This window comes from Misgurnus anguillicaudatus, chromosome 11 (assembly GCF_027580225.2).
Source record: "Misgurnus anguillicaudatus chromosome 11, ASM2758022v2, whole genome shotgun sequence".
In the NCBI taxonomy this organism is placed as follows: Eukaryota; Metazoa; Chordata; class Actinopteri; order Cypriniformes; family Cobitidae; genus Misgurnus; species Misgurnus anguillicaudatus.
Window position 1 is genome coordinate 7272228 of NC_073347.2, and position 21863 is coordinate 7294090.

The following is a 21863-nucleotide window of genomic DNA, read 5'->3' on the forward strand; positions in this document are numbered from 1 at the left end:
TTTAGGAATTCTCCCTAAATGTGTGTCAATCCATATTAACGATAACTGCACCGCTCAAAATGTCATAAGGAAGGCCATTATGGCACCAAATATGACCTGCAAGTATGAATGTCTTTGTATTACATAACTAATGATTAAACTGGGAGGATATCTATTACAGAAATCACATGCACAAGTGAAATCACATGTTTTCAAGTAATTTTTAAAATGTCAAGAAAAGTGAAAACAATGACATTCATACATAAGTGTCAATATACAGTAAGTGAGGTATGCGTGTGCTTTTAAACCTGGCGGTTAGCTTTCTTACTGTGGCTGTCCACACCTGCCATAAAGAAGTGATAGAGCAGCAGGGGCCATTGATGTGGTTGACTCTTCCTTTCGCTTTGATGGATTTCACTTCCTCTATTTCATTTACCACAAAGTAATCTGAGTGCTGTCAAGACACCACTTATCTCCACACATCTACCATTGTTTTTGACTTAACACACTTCTGCAAGTCTTGTAAACACACATGCATACACTCTGATCATCTGTACAACTCATAATAATGCATCATAATTAAAGACAGTGAAATGTTCACATAGGTGTATTTTCAATGCACATATTACGTAAGCTTTTAATCTGTACGTGGTTCGCTTTATGATTGTGGGCTGAAGCAGCTATTAGGGGCCGGCAATGTGTGTTTTTAGGTGTTGAAAGGAAATGTGTTTCTAACCAAAAGGGAGCCCATTTGATCAGTGCCAAAAGCCCCCACATGCTCACTCCCCATTCCCACATCTGTGGCACAGAAACTAGACCCGAGCCCCCCAGAACCTTCACCTGCCCCAAGCACGCCCCCAAAGCACACACACACAACCTCTCAAAGCCCCCACCAGCTATCACCTTTAGGGGCCCCAGGAGAAAGGTGTGTGAAAAGAAAGCCATTTGCCAGTTCACACACACAAACGTACCCACAAACAACGGTGTGGAATATCCACAAGAGCAAAAAGAGATGGAAGCTTAGTTTCCTGTTTGTCTTGGCTGAGAAAACACTGGACAGTATTGTGTCATTGAGTGCTTGCTCTGCCTCTGCTAAGTGTTTGTGTGTATGATTTTAAGTTGTCATGCATTGGGGATCAACTTGTTTGCAAAAGTTGGCTGAGATGACATAAGGCAAGGATAGAAAGAAAATGCAATAACACTGAATTATTTTCTTGCTAAAAGAGCATGTGGTGAGAAAAAGGAAAAGGCAGAGAGATTAAGATTACAGCACAAATGGAGATTTTGTTTTAGAAGCAAGACCTGCACCAAACTCTGGAAATTAGACTAGTTTCAGTCCCTGCTTTTAACGTCCTAACACTGACAGATCAGCATTTGTACAAACAAAACAACACGCAGCATGTGAGGCACGGTTGACTGACCTTCCAGACAATGAAGTTGTCTAGCCTTCCGCCTCTAACCAGCTCGACTCCGAGGAAAGTCTCATCTATGGCCACAAAGGAGCGCTTAAACTTTTGAGAGTATAGGATTGATGAGTGAGGTAGTTGCTGAACCCTTAATTTCCCTGTTTCTCTGAATCAATGTGTAAAGGAACAGTCCTCAGGGTCTGGTCCTTGGAGATAAAGATGGCAGCTATTAGCAAGCATCAGAAACAACATGCCTGCCGTCTGTCTCAGAAAAATATGGATTACATATGAATCAGCCAGGGAAGTCATTAAGCCGAGACGTAAATGTGAGGTGTGTGCTGGCATGAGATTATTCTGACAAACCATTAGGTGGAGAAAAGAGAGAGAACAGAGAGGTATCTGCCTTGCAGAATGAGTGGAAAAGGGCAGTTTGTAGGTCTGAGAATGTGAGGGAGCGATGTAAGATAATTACTAGCCACACATGAGCATTTTAGCATGCTGTAAAGCTGGTGCAAACACATTCATATAAATTTTGTGGAAAAGTAAAAAAAATAACAAGAGGCCCTAAGCTTTACTGTTATTTTTCCTGCTTAAACTGTTTGTTTTTTTATTTTATCTGAACAAAGATAGTGTAATTGCGCCAGGCATCCTGGAGAGGAATGCTGGGTCCACCAGGCTGCTTTCCTGTTCCTGTAGCCATGAAATTGGACTCTTTGCCACCCCCCACCATTCCTCGTTCCCCCTTGATTTCACCCTCTATCTCACAAACAGTATTTTCTTGTTTAATTTAACAAGAAATGAGTAATAAATGGAAGCCATTGCCCCAAATCCCGCTGTGCTTATGTTTTTGCACTCAGCTCCCCAGTGGAAGGGCAATTTGCAAAATTATGTGATAGAGTAATTAGATGAAAGCCAGGCTTCAGATTGTTGCTATGCAGCCTCGGTGAGGCCCGATCCTGGAACAGGCGAATATTGGGCTGGCACGCCAGGCTATGGGCTTCATCTTGTTTGTACACAGAACCAAAAAGCGGGAGGGAGCCTCCATCGCAGCTCGTAAAATGCAAACCGCAGCGCAATCGCCCATTTTTTCTCCCTGTTTTACGTTCTGCTTGTGTTCAAAATGAAACTGGAAAGCATAATCGCTTTTAATGCAATTAGGCTGCAATTTAGCACCCTCTTCACACACATGTAACAATTCTGGAGGAGGCAACATTCTTGTTTTTTGCTTTCTCGCTGGGAGCAGGTTTTGCCAAACCTCAACTGTGCTGCATCTTGAGCAGAACCAGGTGTGAAAAATGCTATAACTCATTTCTGCACTCAATGGACTGAATCATGCAGAGGGACCTGAGCTGGTTGGACCAGCAGGGTGGGGGTGAGCGGGGTATGCCGTCTTCAGGGAGTTGGGTTGAGTTGTTGCCCCATAGTTGGAGGTTAGAGTCGGGGGGAGAGAGTCGGTTTTGAGTTGGCCTGCCGATGATTTCCTGGGCAAAATTACAGATGTTCAGCATATGACCTCCTCCAAAGTGTTTGGAAAGCACAGAGGGGTTTTCAAGAGGCTGGACTCAGATTTACTATAAAGCAAGACTGGTCCATTTTAATTTACTGCTAAATGTCTCCCACATTAATCAGAAATGAGCACTAAGACATGAATATATGTCAAAAATTCTCTATGAAATGGACTGCAGAGTGTTGACATTGTTCTATCAGTTTGATCCTGCCATTCATATCGCCATAGCAACATGATGCCCTGACATCATTCTCAATGCTAGTCTGTTATCTTCGCAAATGGAAAGTTCTGAGTAACTATAGTAAATACTACAGTACAACCATCATGGTAGGGCCCAAAAACATTTTGTGAGAGTAGAAAGTCATTTTAAAGATTTCATAAACTCTCTCAGAATTTTCTTTCTACACAACATTACAGCATCCATTTTGTATAGCCCTAAAACATGGCTGCCATTATTGCAAATGAGGCTCCTGCCTGACTCCTTTTGTGTCAGGAAGAGTGACGTCCTCGTAAACAGAATTTAGGCATGGTAACAGTTAGTCGAAAGCTCGCTTTGAATGGCCCTGTCAAAAAGCAACTCCAGCCATTAGAGATCAGAGGTCAACCAGGCCTCAGATGCCATTAGTCCATGGTTGTTTATTGCTGAACCTCTGGGATGTTAGCATGCTGGTCACCCATGGCAACCCCCAGCATGGCACTCTGCCTTTAGCCTGGTGAGGAGTCCTTCTTTTCACCCTCACTAGACAAGGCCAAACCTCAAGCCATGCGCATACACAAATAAAATGACTGTAGCCATAATCAATTAAACAGTTTGAGATCCTAGTATATATTCATTCATCTATAACAAGATCAGAAGGTCCATGCAGATTAATTTTTGCAAGTTTAATTTTGCAGCCTAAGGTCTCTGGTTATTTTTAAATTTCATTTAAGTAGTAGTGAGTACTGGAGGTGCAATGAAATTGAAAAAGCTTCAAGGAACTCTTCAGACAGTGAGAATAAAGCATTTTAACTGCAGGGGAAAATATCTTCTTTCGTGTCTCCATCTGAACTGAGTCTTTTCTGTTTCATGTTGTTTCTTGCAGTTGATTGGGTATCTACCTTCAGCTGTTGTAGTTTTTGTTTGGTCTCTGTGGTGTTTTTGTTTGAGAGAATACATGTTTGTGTGTGTGAGAGAGAGACATTTGGAAGCAATGACTTGATGCTTTTTATAAAAGTTGGTGTCAAAGAAGCGGCAGCTGAGTCAATCTCAGAGCTTTGGCTGCCCATTGAGGCAGGATGCGCCCCCCTGCTCCCACATCTTGTAATGAAAACATCATCAATTACCCCACTGACAGGCCCCTGGGATGTGGGGCAGGCAACTCTTTTGGGCTGGTCTTTGTGGACAGACATCCCCCTGCACCCCCACCCCTCACCCCCAGAGAGGCAAAGAGAGACATGGTGGAAAAGACTGTATATCCATCATTGGCAAGGCTTCCAGGGTGACAGCGTAAAAAGACATTGGTGTATCATAGACAGAATGGATTGAATTGGCAGACTCCACATGGTGCATTGAGAGGTGGTTGGTCACTGCTGACGTGGCCTTTCACAAGCCATCTGTGGCCTGATTGATGAGCAACACATCAGTGTCTCTTTATTCAACACAATCCCACCACAGCGTCTCCAACATTAGCTGTACCTATGCATTAGGTCTGTAAAGAACAGATTTAATCAACACCACTCTCAGTTTCTGCTTCTTAAATCCTCTGTAATGTCTCTGTAGGGCAGTTAAGTTTTACTTCATGTACCCTTTGAACTGTTGGAGAATGGCTGGTCCAGATGAGGAGCTATTCCTCAGTCATACTCACCCATCCATCGACCTCACCGTTCCAAAAAACCTGACAACTTTATAATGCCCACAGGGTCAGCGCTGTTGCTACCAAGCCACTGGAGAAGATAGCGTTCATGTTTCATGTGGGTCTCTCTGAATTCCACCTATCCAGCTTGTTAACATGAAGTGCTAGTATAGGCAGTTTCACTGCATTGTCAGTTAGGGATGGTTATACACTGACTCGCTACATCAAAAGAGGATTGTGTTTCATTATCAGCTACTTGTGAAGCACGGGCATGAGATCATGCTAGACCTGTGCAGTCTTACATCCGCATACCAGCCATGGCTTTTACATGTTAAACTGTGCTGGCTAACACTCTCCAACCAGTTCCAGTTTAAATAGTAAATCCTACCAAACATTCTGTCAGAACTTTTCAACCTCTTCCTGGGTGGAGCTCGGCACTCAGGCATGGTGCAAGGTTCTCCAATTGGTTGTTTGCCATCATTTTAGATGATGTGTAGGTCTTCATCCAGGTCCCATTTGCTCCAAGCTCAGCTGTTGTACTTTGGCTATGCTGTAATCTGCAGTCTTTCTGCCTGCAGTCAGCAGCTCAATATTTTTTACTTACAGCCACTGCAGAGCATTCCCCCACAGAGCAGAGCTCCAGCAGTCTGTCCCAGATACTCTTGGCTGACTGTTTGTGTGTGAATGTGTGCTCCAGCGTATGCCTGATGGATTATATGGCAGAAGAGACGTGGTAATCAGTTTGCACGTTTGCTGAACTAATTTATCAATTCAGTTCCTCCTACTTGTAATCTCAGCCATGCGTGTTGCTCTGAGCTCATTGTGCCTTTCATCCGGGGACAAACAGTTCTTCAGGAGAAATTGCACTACCCTCAGGCCTCTTGATGGGGCTTTTTCCCCTCGTCAGGGAGAGTCACAGAGAATCAACAGTGTAATTGTCTGGCAATGTGTCTGAAAAAGAACACATGCATTCTTTCTATTCCGCATCGGTATCAGGCACACCCAGACCAGCACTGCTTCATTTTGCATCACCCTATTCTGTTTTTAATCATAATAGCAAGAAACAACAACAAAAAAAGTGTTGTCAGGCATTTTATAATCTATTATAACAGTGCTGTTTTGGAGGGGAGATTAATCAAATGTATATATGCCATCATATATAAATGGTTTAATGGAGCTAGCATGGTCTGCACAGTGAATCCGAGATTTTTTTTCAATTATGCCGCCTTTGTTGTCATTGATTTCCCAAGGCGATAAACAAAGGGGAAATGGTCTTGGACACTTAAAACCTCTTAGATTTGTTTTATTTGCCTTAACTTTATCCAGGAGCTGGCACACACTCAACTATTGAATAGGATTCTCTCCATTTAGCTCTGATAGTGGATCTTGACCTTTACCTCCTGCACTGAGTGCATGGTGTTTCCTGTCGCAATAAGGGATGCATGGTTGCATGGGAGCTACATTGAGAGCACCTGCTGATCCATGTCGTCCCCATGGAGATTGCTGCGTGCAGCCAGGGGATCACTCCCTTCTGTGTGAGGCATGTGCACTATGTGCCTACATTTCATCAGATTAGAATCACACGTTAATAGAAAGTGTGAGATCACTAAAAGAGAGTGTTGATCCAGGGTCTTCTTTATTCTTCCTTCTCTCTGTTATCAGCAGAGAGTTTAAGTGTGGCTTGGAAGTGGAAGCAGACAGAGGCAAGGTGCTGCTCACTTGTTTGTTACGACAGATTAAGTCATCGATTTGTATAAGCTGTGCACCGATGAAGAAGGATCTTTCTTCTGCTCAGCGAGAGATAGAGAGGAGGTGGGCGAAGCAGATAAAGGGACTCGGCACAAGAAAAGCAGAGAGGACAAACATGTTTTTCTGTGTTCTTCATTCCCTCACTCAGACATTGTCTTTGCTTTTAGCAGGCAGGGAATTGGCATAAGGGAGCAATTGTAAAATACCTTTACCTTCTTTTAACTCTTTTCCAACCGTGACCAGGTTTCTCCTCCCCCTCGGGCCCTCCATTGAACATTAATTAAAATGGCGAGGGCAAAAGGGTAATTATGATAATAACATAATAATATCGCGCAGGTTATTAGAATTTTTTGCGGTCCCGAAATTGCTTCCTTTGAGTATCACATTTCAGTGGCATTAGCTAAAGGATAATTTCCTTGAAAGTAAAGGCATTGGGATGGATTTTTTGGTCAAGGTGCAATATGGTAACCTGATTCCCTTAACATTTAATGCACCATGAGTTCCTGCTTTTGCCACTCTGCCCCCACCTTTAACAAACCCAGTGTTGGCTGCTGGAAGGCAAGAGGGTGGAGCAGCTTGTGTACCGAAGCATGTTTTAATAGTGCTGCTTTGCATTTTACTCCCATTCCTTTCGACAATAGCTAAAACAATCATTTGAGGTTTTATCAGCTTTAAACAAGCACAAGCTGCTGTGATTTTAAGCAGTGAACTCTGGCTGGTGCTCTCCAAAGCAGGGCTGTCTGTGGAAATGCGTAGCTCTTTGTCCATAATGCTACCTGCCCGACTGTGCTAAAATCCCCATCACCACAGATATTAGCCTCCCCCACCGAGTGCCGGCAGCCCACCTCCAGCTGCGGTTGGCGTGGCACGGCACAGTGCGGATGAATTGCTTTTGAATGTTCCCCCCTCAAATAGGCTGTAATTACAAGCTTAAAGAGGTTTAGTGGTCCAGTAAACTACATAATCACCCTTGAATTAGCCCAGGCTCATCAGCCCCAGTCCACCAAGCTCCAGTCAGTGTTTGCAGGCTGGCCTTCTTATTACCGTGTGACTGTGAACAGCAGGTGTGGAACAACACACATCCACCCTTAAACTCCCCACGCTTCCACTGGGATCTGTAATGAGAGCGAATAAGAAGCTGTCCACCCTAACGTGACTGTCTTCAGATCAGTGCCTGAACCTGGCCTAGCTCTTTACACTGGGAGCTAAGAGAAATCTTGTGAAAAATATAGCTCTCCTCTATGTAAAGCTATTCAAATACCAGCCACTGTCTTCAAATGAAGTGGCTTACAAATCTGGGTGTCCAGATATGTGTTATTTTCTTTTTTGCCTGTTGCACTTTGCATTTTTAAATGCAAAGCCTATAGAACAAATTTGATAATGTTGATTCAGTGCATACTGGGTTAGGACGTTTACGCAGATATGGATAGATTTGATTTGTATTCTAGCTCACACCCATCTTTTAATTTTAGACTTGCATTATGTCCTCAGCTGCCTCAAAACCAAAGGCGCCTACTCCCTACCCAAAAGCACTTGTGTTACACCATCATCCCTAAACAAAAAAGTGTTTTTAACAGAGGAAGAGTAATTAAAGTAACCAAACATATCTGCATTGTTATCAGAAGCAGAAATTAAATGGAAAAAATCCAAGGGTGAACATTCCTCAGCTTTAACTTCTTGTAGTACAAGGATTTTTACAAACTGTGCCCGTGAATAATTCATGTGCAAGCTTTGCGTTGACTTAGCTTGCTTCAAACTTGAGGTGCCTCAATGAAGCATTCCTACTTTCTGTTAGCCAGCCAGTCACCAACTTCACCAGAGCATCCTAAACCCTAGCCTCCAGTTGTTTTTTAAAATCTAAGATTTTTGTCTCTATTTTGTTGCTGTCTTATTGGTAAATCTGTCTTAGAAAGAAATTGGGTTACAGAAGCTTTGCTGTTTTGTGTTTTTGTCTTTTCTGCAGTCTCTCTCTCTTCAATTTTCCATGAAGTGCGTTTTGTTTTTCTTTAATGAAGGACAAAACTTCATGTTTATGCCACGTACACAAAACAGAATTTAAAATGACCCATGTATTTTCCTCTGCCAATGCAAATTTCCCAGGCCAAAAATAATTGTGCTATCTTGAGAAAATACTGTCAACTTTCTAATAATGTATAACTTTGTTTAAAGTGACAAAGACAACAACTATATCTCTGTGAGATGATAATGCTCCTAACCAAAAATCAAGGTTAATCCTTCCTCCCTCACCCTAAGGTTTGGTCTGGTTGCTGTAGGTGGCTGTATCTGTGGAAAAAGGCTTTTGAGCTGTGGTGTGTGTTAATGATAGCAGAGCCTGAGTAGGTGGAACACAAAACTTTATACCTAATCCTGTTTTCTTAAGAGCCGACCCACTGAAAAATATGATGGTCACGGCCTACTCGTATGAGGGATGGTTCTGAGATGGGATGATGAAATGATACTCAGAGGATGCCTTGGCCAAAATGGCCCCTGGATTCAGCCTCAGGCATTCCTTAGAGGCAGTTCGGCTTCCATGGGGATTAGCCACAAGGAATATGGAAATGAGGCTGCAGTAGAAGACCTAGCTGAAATGAACTCTTGCATAGTCACCTTAAAAGAGCCTAATAACCTTGGTGACCTCAGAAACCTATTACAGATTGCATGATTTCTCAGGAAGGTGGGTATTTAGTGATTAAATTTGGTAAATGGTGCCACTCTGGTCAGTTCATATTTCTTGTGACTGACCTATCACTGCTATAAAGCATGCCTCTTGTTATTGTGCCATGCCTCCCCACTTTTTTCTGATAGTGTAATGAGAACCATGTTTAACACACACTTATATTATTAAGTTAATCTCGTGTGGAAAGCTTCTTTAATCCAAATCACACAGGATACAGAGTAATGTTCCCTTAAATACGACAGTAATGTGGTAAAGAAGGCGGCAGAGTAGGGCGATTGTGGCTGATTGTAATTAACTAGTTAAGTGAAACACAAAAAGATGTGTCCAGAGTGTTAGAGGAGGATACGTTTACTACAGTATGTAGCCTAACCACCACTGGGAGTCGATGAGTAAAGAGACCTGGCTAGGATTCAGGCTTGTTTTTTGTGGGGCAAGCAAGATGATGACGAAAAGGCAGAGATGAAAGGAACTTCCAAAATAGTCCTCCCCTCACAGTGAACCACAGGATCCTGTCTGTGGACCTGATAAGGAGCGCAGCTGGAGCTCATCCAGACCTCCTTCTCCTTGTTTTACATAGACACAATTCTCCCCACAAAGACATAAAGACCATGAGTACACACCTCTCATGTTTCTGCTCTCAGAGTCTGGCTCGTACCTCTCGGCTTTCAGGGTACAGTGCAGTAAATGCTGGAATCCAACCCGCTCCCACGGAAAGGTCTCCTGACACAACTTGACTCTCCATATCTTGGCTGTATTCAAAACAGCATTCTCTGCAGCTGCGTTGAATTGTGGGTAAGGAGAGTAGAGTCAACCGAAGGTTAGATGGAAAAGTCTGAATTCAGTTTGGAGCAGCAATCTTTTGCCCAGGCAGAGAGCAATAGAGGAGGGGAAAGACCTGTTCAACCTCCCTTATCTTACCGATAGGACGCAAACTCCACGCTTTTCCCCATTTCAGAGGGCTGTAGAGGAAGACTGGGAGGTACTATTGTTGATGCACTGCTGAACACAAAAACACAGATAAGATACATGACGAAGAAATGAGCACAGGGTGGACATCATTGGCTTGGCATCCACTAGAGCAGAAGCGGCTGGAAACTCTGATGAAAGGAGTAGTATATTTGGACAAGACATATCATTAAGATAGGCGAAAGGAAACAGGGAGGATGCGTTGAGATTTTCCATCTGTTCTTCAGGCAATGTTACTGCTTTCTCGCTAAAGCACCACGAGACCCTGAGAAAACAATTCTCACCCAGTGCTGCTGCCAAGAGGATTAAAATACTCAGTGTCTTCTGACGATAATAAAATCTGTTGGTTTCTCGCAGTTAAACCATAATGTAAACCACTCTCTTTTGACGCATAGCGATAATTTGGTGTTTGGAGAATAAGACAATGAAAAAATGCTTTCTGAACACATCTTCTTTATGAGGTCATGAATGCTTTGATATAATCAAATACGTCAGCAGGCTCCGGAATAATGTGCAAGCAAACTGCAAGAGAAAAAAACAAAAAGCCAGTTAGGTATTCCAGGAAAAAAGGGAGGCAGAAATCTAATAGGGATGTGAGAAGTTAGGGTAACCTGTTTGAGAACAGGCATCGCCGCACCATGCAGAGTGCGTGATTGGCGAGAACCTCATTCTTTAACCTGCAAAAATCATGTATCTATTTATTCAAACCAAACATATTATCTGTACTCATTCCCAATGGGACTTGTCAGTAACCTGTGCGTGGAGATTACCAGCTTACATAGTTTAGGCACAAACATAAATAAGTCTCAATCGCTTTGCAGGTAAATGAGACTACTGACGCCAAATATGGACAAATATTATTGCAACACATCAATTAGGGAAGAAATTGTAAAGAAAATGGCCAGATTTGCCAGACTTATGTAATTGGCATGCAGAAAGGCCAATGTCAGCAATAGTAATAGTACCCAAAAATTTAGCTCGAAAAATACTGAATAACCTCGAAATTTCAGTACCACCTACCCTTAAGACACAGATAAGCTCCTCTGGGTGTGTACGGGTGCACAACATTCAAACCCAGCTTACAGAGTCTTTTGTGTGGGCAGGTGTTAATGAAATTTGAATAAGTCAGATATTATCCAGATATGACAAATAGCAAGTGTAAATGGGACTGCAGTCACCGCTGCCCCATTCTGCTCAAATACAGGTGTGGCCAACTCAAAGTCATTATGACAACAAAGGTGAGGCATGTACGATGCTGTGGGCGGAAGAGCATGACCCAGTTGGCGTTTGCACAGGAATCCTGTTTGGGTACTGCTGAATGCTCATGGTCGAGGTCACCTGTCAATCACAGAACAGGCCTTTGTATGAGGTCTCTAGTATTTAATGAGCAGTTAGGATAGGATTAGGTTACAGTTTAAGTTGAGCTGAAACTTGACTGCTCGTTTTCTCCACCCATTGTGCATTGTTGTAACATTTCGTTTCATAAAGTTGTCTAACAAGTTGCCTTAGTTGAAATCTCTCCACCCACTTCTTCTAAAAAAAAGCTAAGTTGGCACAATGCATTCTTCCTCTATCAATGTTCTCTTCCGATACTTAGTTCTTTAGAATTGAAATGTTTATTTTTAGACAGATTTATTTAGTTTCCCTCAAGAACTTTACAAGTTAGGACACCTAAAACATTAGGGTGCAGCAGTTTTAAAACAGGAGCCATATTACTATATTAAAATATAGTAACATTGTTACTGTTATTAAATAATATTATTACAATATTAAGAATATTTAAAATTACAGATTACTCACATTTTCAACCCTTGCTGTGGTTTCACACAAACCTCATAATTTTGGTTTCTTGATATAGACAAGGCTAAGGATACTAAACACAAATGATAAGGCAAAGAAAAGAAAGAATACAAAAATCTACTCAGAAGTGGCTGGAGGCAACTGCAATTATAACTTTCTGCACGAGATTATCCACAGTTTGTTCCAATTTATGTACAACTGGATCACATGAAAATGACATAGCGTCAGAAAAACAGCTCGCTTTCTCTGACAGTACCAGTAAATAAATAAAATGCATCCAGCAAGATAAAAGACATTCCAATTTATTATTGCTAGAAAAAAAAGAGCAGACAACCGATGGCTCCAACCACTTTTACATTTCTGTTTGTTGGTTTCGAAGGCTTGTTTTCATTATACCTCTCAAAGGGCGAATTAAAATTTGAATTGATGACCTCTTCCTTTTGTACACTAGATGTGTATCACATATTGTGTTATCATTAACAAGAAAAAAAGTATATTTAGTAGCGCTTTGCTGGATACACAACTCGATCAGTTAAGTAGGAAGATTGTTGACTTGTTTTGGGTTTAAATCTTCATCTGAGAAAACTGGGATTGCTCTTTGCTGTACAGTAAGCTTGATAACTTAGCGATCATTACCGGTTGACATGCAACAACAGGCCAAGTTAAATCCCCTGCATGTGTTAATCCCTAGTGGGCTGTGATTTTGGTAATGGGCTTTGAAGATCTGGATCTGCCAGCACAGACGGCACACTAACCTGTTCACAAAGATTGGAGGTCCTAGCATAATTTGAAAATAGTGTTACGCAGAAATGGTTGATGGGTTATTGCCGTGGCATGAGGTCACGCACAGGGCTCTTCTTTCTATCGCTCCATGTATAAATGTGGTATAAACAGTCTTGCGCACCGTTCCTCCCATTTTACAGGCTCTGCATGGGCCTGAACGCAGGCTCTGTCTTGTCTTTTCCATGAACAGCACATTGTTTAGACTCTAAGCTAGCAAGTGTCATACTTCTCATCGCTAATATAAATCAAGCAAATCTCACCTCAGCTTTATTTGAACAGCTGGATCAGCTCAAATCAAAGTCATAACTTTAAGAGCTGCATCTGAGACTGCTTTAGTGTTACGTGTGTAGTTCATTTTCAGCCAAGCATTAATATAATGTGGGTTATGTTAAAGTGATATTTATTTATTTATAAATATATCAGGTCGAGGATCTATATTCCACTCAAGGCTTCTATCCATCAAGCATTCATGGCAGCAAGATGCCTAGAATAAATTTGAGTGGGGTTGTATATGGCATAGCCCTCTAATTACTGTTTCTGTTCCCACACTTCACTTAACTTTATAATTGGCTTGCCTTTTTCGCTGCCATTAATTACACGATTTCATATTCCATTAATGACTGTAAGAAAGAGACACACCTCACTTTTTCACACTAATTAACAGCTGCTTTGCCACTTTTCCTCGCAAAGGTGTCAGTGGCGTCTCCCTCCTGTACCTCAGACCTTTCCCTCACGAACAAATGGGCTCATTAATTGATTTATTTACAATATTTCTCATGCCATTTCTTGTTGTTTTCTTCTCTCTTCTCAGCACCCCTACCCTTCAGAAGAACAGAAAAAGCAATTGGCACAAGACACCGGGCTCACCATACTACAAGTGAACAACTGGTAAGTCAATTGTACTTTTGTGTTTACACGCAATCAATAGATTCGCCTCTGGCAAGCGCTTCCTAATGATTTGAATTAATACACTCCCCTCCCCCTATATTTGGCCACCCCTCCCATCCGTATCCCACTTATTGCCTCATCTCCCTTCAAATCAATTCACCCAAAGGGATATTGCCGCTAGATTTTTACGACGTTTTTATTTTAGCTCGCACATTAGAGGACATTCGTCCCAGTGTGAGCAGATACACTTGTGCTTCTCTGAATCATCTCTCGAAACCCCGTCCAGTACTCGCTCGCTCTTTGTTTCCGTCTAACCGGCTATTGATTTCGCCTTTCCCAGCGCTGAAAGTTGTGTAAAGTTTGACTGATCCTTTGCGCGAGGTAGCTTTTGTTATCAGAGATGGCTATCAGCACATACTTACAGTTATTAGCTGTGTCTAATAAAGGGCCTGGGATAGGGAGTGGGGAGGTGAAACGAGCGCAGGCGGGAACGTTTGATGTGGGAACACAAAGAAAAACCTTTGCCACACATTTCTTCTCGACAAATTCTGTTCGCAAACTCTCTGAGCCTTTAAGTGTCAGAGACAAATATTGCTCAAACATTGATTGCATGCCTTAATCCATTTTGCTGAATAAACTGGCCTTGATGTTGGCGGCCGGTTACTTTCAATTTACCTAACTTTATTTCTGATCTAATACGAAGTACTAATGACTTGTAATGACTAACCTAATCCAAATTTCACAATATAAAAGTAACATTATTTGTAGATGTGGCGTCAAGATAATCAAAAACCAGATATAAAGACATAAGTCAGCAATGGCAAATGTCTTCGAAATGCAAACAAATGGCATGGCACTCTTTCGGGTCAAGGAATTAATGATGACGTTTCCACACAGTTAAAGCATTTTCAATTGTGTAAATATTTGCCAATGGTTTGACAGTGATGTTGTTCTGTAGGAATACATGCGAAAGTCTTTGGTGGTCCTGAGGTTAGACAAGAGGTGCTTTAAAGCTTCAGAAATCTGCTCAGACAAAATATATATATTACAAATAGTATCTCTCTTTGTATCCAGATTACGTAACGCCATGACAAGTATTCCGTTACTTCCTAAAGCTATTAACAAACCATCTCTGGTTATGTACACCAGAGGCCGGGAAAGACAGAATGATGGGAGATGTATTAAAGCCCATTACACAGAATGTAATTTCTGACAACATAATCCTTACCATTGTTCAATTTGGTACCTTGGAGACAACTGGTGACTATGAATAAGGATTAATTTTCAAAAGTAGCCTATCAGTGGGACGCAGTCTGACAGACACAAGAGAATTTTTTTGGGGTTATCAATTTCTGTCACCTTAAGACAACCCATGGGAGATCAGTTCTTTTATCCATATTAGCAAGTGGAGAACACGCACAATCACTTTACACAGCGTTTCATTCCAACCCAGCTTTCTGGCTGCAAAGTTTGTCTTTTTAAAGATCTGTCCCATCTTTTGTGTGCATACAGACATGTGTCTGAGCCAGGGATGGTCAATCTAAGCTGTATTAGCTGCTAAACCCTGCATGCTGAGATCTTGCTGTCCTTTTCTAGACTGTGTCTGTTATGTGTCTGTGTGTGTTCAGGTATGTGTGTATGAAGAGAGAGAGAAAGAGAGAGACGTTGTGGACACGAAGTAGAATCTGCTGTCATAGACCCGTGGTTGGGTATTGTAAAAGCTCACCATTGGGTGTCTCTATGGCAACCCCTGGTGATGTTACTTCCTGACCTGCTGATTTTTAGAGGCAATTTCCCTAGCTGTGATTCTGTTTATTGTACTAGTAAGTCTAATAAAACATTAACAACAATAAAATGTTACAATTAATTACAAAAACATCCGTATTATTTAATCGTATCTCTAAGCAAAATGTTTGCTTATATATAAACCAAAACCGAACAGGTGCCAACTAAAGTGTAACACCAAACAAACAGTCAAAGCTAAACAAGAGATGAAGCAATAATTACAGTTTCCCTAAAGATTCTCTGCTTCCGTAGACTTGTTAACACACATGTATGTGTTTATTATTGATGAGGATTTAGAGAATCCGCAGGCTGAAGATTAAATAAGAAATGCTAAAGGCCGCATGAGGTGCGGATCACTCATGAATTATTTGCGCTAACATAACGTAAGGGACTGCTCCGAATCCAGGCCCACGTATTAACAATAAGCATGCGTATGTGTGCATTCTCTAGTCAGCACGCATTGAGAATGTTCAAAAACCGTTAGTCAAACCCGAATGATACCCAATAGTCACACTTAGTCACACCCTTACGCACACATGAGCACAGAAACACACGCATACGCACACAAAGGGCACGCATGAGCAGACAGAGTAGTCCGGGATGCAGTGGCGTCGAAGAGGGAATATGGATCGTCGGCCAGGGCTATTTTTGGAGGCAGATGTCAGAGCTTTAATAGGGATCATTTGCAAGCGTATTAAGATGTGGAGGTACAGTCAGTTGTTACTCAATTTACATACAATCACAAAAGCTTCTATGTAAAGACAAAATGGTGGAGCAATAAAACCGACAGGGGTAGACAGAAAGAGTAAAGTTTTGAGCCGTTGACGATAAGACGAAGCATTCTCAGAACACTCCATAAAGATCAGTGATGTAAAATCAATGGGCCGGTCATCGGGTTTCACATGTTGCCCGTTCTTCCCTTCCTGACGGAATTTAATAATCCCTTTAAAGATGCTGTTTAAACCTTAGGGATGGATTGTTTTGTCAATAAGGCGGCTTTTATGAAAGTCTTAAAAGCATGGAGTGAAGTGTGGCGGGGCTACTTTAGAGAAACAGCGTCCACACACCCGGGATCAGGTTTCTGCGCCTGAGAGAAGAAACAAGAGAGAGAAATAAAGAGAGCGAGAACTGGATGACTGGCATGCTTCACTTCTCTGACAGCCAAGCCCGCCCATGTCAAGAGAAGTTGAAACTTGTTCAAGAAAAGCTCTGTGCGCTCTTCGTGTGTAGCATTTGGCAACGTTCCTTTAGCCTAAAGGGAAAATGTGACCTTTGACCCAACAGGTATCTTAAGGAGATGACAGACAACATTTTTATCTATAGAAAAGAAAAATCACATGTCCCTAGTGTCTCACTATTATACCTTTATACGTCTCCTAAATAATATCACAAACTGGGGTCAGAGTTTCCAAAAGAATAAATTAGGAGATTTTTTATTTGAGTCAAAATATTCTTATTAGATTCAATGTTTTACCATGTAAAAAAATCCCATCTGAGAAAGTTAAGGACTTGTGGGCCACCAAAAAGCATTATTTGAGCAATGAACTGTTTATGTGGGTTTGTGTATGCGTTTTCTAGAACTATAATTATTTTTGTATGCAACGCACCTGAGCTAGTTGTACACAAATGTGTGTGTGTGTGCATCGCTATGCATGAGCACCGGCTCACAGGACGCGAGCAGGTCTGGGTGTCCCGAAGCGGTCTTCACACAGCCTATCTGTCAAGGTGCTTTAGCTTGAATATCCGTGGCCTTTCAACAAAATACCAACACACCCTGGGGTCAAACCCGGCAAACAAAAGACATATTTACACCAGAGAGACACCAAGTATGCCGACGCAGCCTACACCCTCAAACTCCCCTCGCTACATCAGGCAAAGATGGGGACATTGCGGAGAGCTCAGCTCCTTAAACCTGGATGGATATAAGGATTGTTTGCCTTTCTGCGCAGTTGAGCTCATGCTGTTCTCGAGTATTTGCTAACAATTCTGCCATACTGGAATTTCAGCACTTGCTCAGACCTGATCTCTATCTGTGTTGTGTCAACAGCAGACAAGTTGGAGTGGTTCTCGGTGTGTTTGTGCATGCGTGTGCGTTGGACTGCGTGCGAATGTGCGTGTGCAAATGAGAACAGCGCAGTTAAAGTAGTTGCTTTGTCTCCTATATGTGGAGATATATGTGCATGGATGACTTGGCAGTAAGTTGTTGTAGGATATGTGTGCATGTGTGTGAGAATGCCTTCGTACCGAGTCTGTGAACCGTACAAGGGTGCACCCCTCCTCTCTTGCTCACTCTCTCTCTCTGTCTTACATCACAATGAGCCCCAGGCACTGCCTACATTTTTTTCTTCATTTCTCTCCTTTTTTATCCTCTCTTTTGTGAGGGAATGTGAACATGACAGACGGCTTTGCACTACAGCATATTGGTTATGTTTATAAATCTAGGAACAGATTGGACTGCTGATTAGCGAGCAGACCACTGATTAGCTAATGAGCTTTTAGCATTACAGTGATTGCAAGGTCATGCCGAACTTCACCTCTCCAACAACAACCACCAAAATAAGCATACAAGAGCGAGTAACATGTTATATATTTGTATTATATGTACAAATATTAAACGAATAGGGTGTTGGCTGAATTATTACTATTTCTGCAACAGAAACGTCACCAAATATCGGAAATTACTTTCGACAAGCCGGTTTCTTAAATGTTACACTTGGTCAGATAAACAGTTTTCCCCCAAGCTCATTGGTTGAGCGAATGTTGCTTTGGCAAGTTGGTTGGATTGCTGGGAAACGAGTATTTTAACATATATTGCATACACCTACATTATCTTCAGCACAGTGTCCTATAACCGAATGTGACGCAATAAAGCAACAAAACATAAAAGCTATTACTTTCATGTAAGTCAGTGTGCCGTAATCAGCAAGTGCGACAAGCAATGAAAAGTAATTGTCCACTTGCTTTTTGCCGCATCGTACTGATTGTGCAATTCATTAGTCCAAAATCTCACTATATATTAAATACCAAATGCCTTGTAATTGTTTATTATTCAGTATATTAAATAGATTGCTATAAAAAGTTACTAAACTGGTCAGACCACACATATGCTGTGCTTTCATTTCTCTGCTCGTTATTCAAATTAACATGACATTTGTTATTGAGGAAAAAACTGTTTCTACACGGGTTGTTAGTTGGTGGTTTGTAATGCCATTAAGATCTTATGTGCAAGTGTGATCATAAGTCTTTAAATTATGTGCATGTCAATAGAATTGGCTGTGCCAGCAAGAGCTCTCAGCTCCTGCACAGTGACAGCTAGGTGGAGAACCATAAACCTGCCACCGTGATGTCATTTCCTATGGCTGCCACACACACAAACACACATACACCCATGCACTCTGTGGTTGTTTGCCCAGACAGAGAGATAGTGCCCTCTTGCCCAAATGCTAGCCTGCGGCATCACCCAACATAAAAAGCCGTCAGAGATAGAGACTGGCAGGGAATGGAGAACGTTCCAATGTTGTGTTTATGAAGTGGGCCCATCATGGTGCCTTTCCTCGCTGATGTATTATTGCTTGCTTTCTCTCACTCACTCTCTCTGGACTGGGTGGGGAATCAGAAGAGAGCAGGCAGGCCGTGTTGAAGCCAAGAATGACCTCACAGTCCCCAGCTTCAGAGTAGTGGGGAACCTTGTCTTTCTCCCTCTCTCTGAAGCACATCCAGCAGATCGCAATAGTGCAGTTTGTCTTTTAATGGTCGGTTTGAATGCTCCAACAGAGTAAGATCACAGCGATGATTTCGCCTCAGGCTGGAGGCGTTCAGGTCCATGGTCTTCCTGCATGGTCCTGGCTGCGTTCTTCTCCCGAGCAAATCATTGCGATCACCATTGCGCCTCTCACACTTTCTCACCAATCGGCAGCGTGTTTATAAAGCGTGTTCCTCAGCCCCCAGGCGGCGGCCCCACTCTTTAAAAGCAGCTTTAGATGAGACTTCACAGCTCTGTTAATGGAAAGGTTTCGACTTTGTTTGGTGAGCGGAGCTTGTGGGGGTGCACTTGGGGTGAGTTTGCCGAAGTAATGGCCAGCCTCTGTTGGAGGGGGGCTGATGCAACAGGGATTAGACCAGCCTCTGCTTGAGACTTACCCAAAAGCCCCTTTTACGTGTCCTCTGTTTTCTTTGGACAGGCTGCTTTGCTGTGCTAGGAATGGGACAGGTAATCCCTATAATGTCTGTGGGAATTAGAACCAAGGAAAACCTTTTTGGGAGGGACAACTGCAATTAAAAGTGGGATTGATTATTGTTGACTCCTGAACTTGCGATGGTTGAAAGTGAGAGCCACAGCAAAATTTAGCAGGTCACAGGATGTGGAAACCAGTAGTGCTGCTATGAACCTTTAACCCATTTAAGTAAGCTATTTTTGATTAAAGAAATACACTCATATAGTGTTTATGCTCTTAAGGCTTTTTATAATGCATGAGCTGGTGTTAGCAAGACAAAAGATGAGTTGATGGTGTCCAAAAGAAAGTTGTTCAGTTTGGTCCTGAACACACAAAAACCCGTGGTTGATGTTTTGATTTGCATAATGCAATGGTCACTTCAGTAAAAAACTTCAGCTTTGGTAAAACTTTTTATCATAGGAAAGAACCATTTCTATTATTCTTATGGGACACCAACTATACAGGCTGATTTTAGATGCAACACTGGGGTTGAGGGGGAGGCCGGTGTTATTAAGAAAGCTAGGAGAGGTGAGAAAGGCAGCAATATGCAGTGCGAGGGGAGGCAGACGGTGTGATGGGGCTGAATGGAATTGTCTGGAGGTGAGAGATGCGAGCGGGTGTCAGTACGTTGGTCCTTTATGCACGTCCCGTTCCCTCCTGCAAACCTCCAGCAATGAAACAGGTTATCACCACTCCTCCAATGCTGGGTGCTATGCGCTGATTAAAGGGAGTGCGTAAATGTGTGTATGTGTGTGTGTGTGTGAGAGAGAGAGAGAGAGAGAGAGAGTGGACGGATCGGGGGGAGGAAAGAGTGAAAATGGAATTTGTGCAGCAAACAGCTGGACTAGTTTATTTAAACACAGGCAGGACACAGCAACTGACCCCAGATTGACTCTGACAGGGGAGGAGCCAAGGTGGACTTTTATGACTTTGAGGCCGAGACGAGATGATTGTATTTATGAAATGTCCTTTAAGGCATGCCAACATGTGAAATAAGTAAATAGACCACTGATAATACAGTTGGTCATCAGATGAGTTTTGAAATGTGAATCATTAGCTAGTTAAATTAAATTAACGAGTGTTATGAAACATCTGGTTGCGCTTACAGCATGCTACTTTTAGTTACTTTCTAACACCAAGTTACGAGTTAGTCCTATGGGTACTTGATAAAGCGCTTTAACTTTATTTTAAGCAACAATTACACTAAGCTCATAACATCTTTGCATTCTTTAGTTCGAATGCATTTGTTGCGGTGAGATTCCTGCGGAGCCGCAGATGCAGATCTGATTCATCCGATCACTCTATTCCGTCAGTATTATATGCCTGTTTGTGGGTTTTTAATATACATGTAAATGTAGCTGAGTGTGTTGAAATGTGATTTCATGAGTGAATTTGGTCCTCTGTTGTCATGCGTGCACCATCTCACACATCTGAGAGAGAGCGAACAAGCGAACGAAGAGGGCATTTCTGAGAAAAATGGCACACTTCATATGCATTTAGATAGACATACTGAATCGTAACCTTTTGTATCTTCAATCCGGATCTTTCCAGCGGGGCTTATTAAATTATTCTCTAATTGGTCACGCGACAAAGGCAGCTGATGAAAAAGACAATTTCTTGCTTTTAATTGGCCATTTCACGTGCCGTTTGTGCTACACCTGTGCGTTTGTAATGAGAGTGGGATATTAGCAGAGGGCCTGGCAGACCAGACAGAGATCAGATCGGCTGTCAGTAAAGACGGGAATGAGGAACAGTTCTCCAGCACATTACGAAACACAACAGAATGAGAAAGACCAAACTCTGGCCTCTATCAAGGTTCATTTGGCTCATAAAAGCTCTCGATTCAATCTTTTTCTTTTCCTTTTTAGTAAAGCCCTGTATTTTTAACCCTCCTCTTTTTATCCTATTTCAGAGGTGCCACTAGTGGCGTTTTGCTTTAAAATAGCCCCCCATTGTCCCAAGCTGGGCTGAATAGTTGTGTTCATTGTGTGCCTATGGGAAGTAGAAACTGAACAGGCCATAAACGCAGTCCTATAGCGCGAAGAGGTCGTGCAAAGGTGAACTTTTACTCCTAATGGAGGCGGCAGATTTAGCGGGCCCGTATGGCTCTCTGCTCCTTTTGATTGCCTTCTTAACCGTCAGCGCCAGGGCGTCCGCCTGGCTCACAGAACAGAGCATGACCATTCTTTTTCTTTTTCCTCGCACTCCTACCACCCCCCTCTATCCCCCTGCCTGGTATTGTGTAGCACTTGTCCTTTGTTCCAGCATTCTGCGCAT

The 21863-nt window shown here is 42.3% G+C and overlaps 1 protein-coding gene across 7 annotated transcripts in view; it reads left to right on the top strand.

The window, feature by feature from the left end:
* Positions 1–21863, top strand: part of meis1b (Meis homeobox 1 b) — a 266383-nt gene that overhangs the window by 236801 nt on the left and 7719 nt on the right. For all 7 annotated transcript variants that reach the window (XM_073872930.1, XM_073872933.1, XM_073872934.1 and 4 more), the window contains one exon: positions 13511–13587. In XM_073872930.1, coding sequence (XP_073729031.1) covers positions 13511–13587 — 77 coding nt within the window. The remainder of the gene's footprint in view (positions 1–13510; positions 13588–21863) is intronic.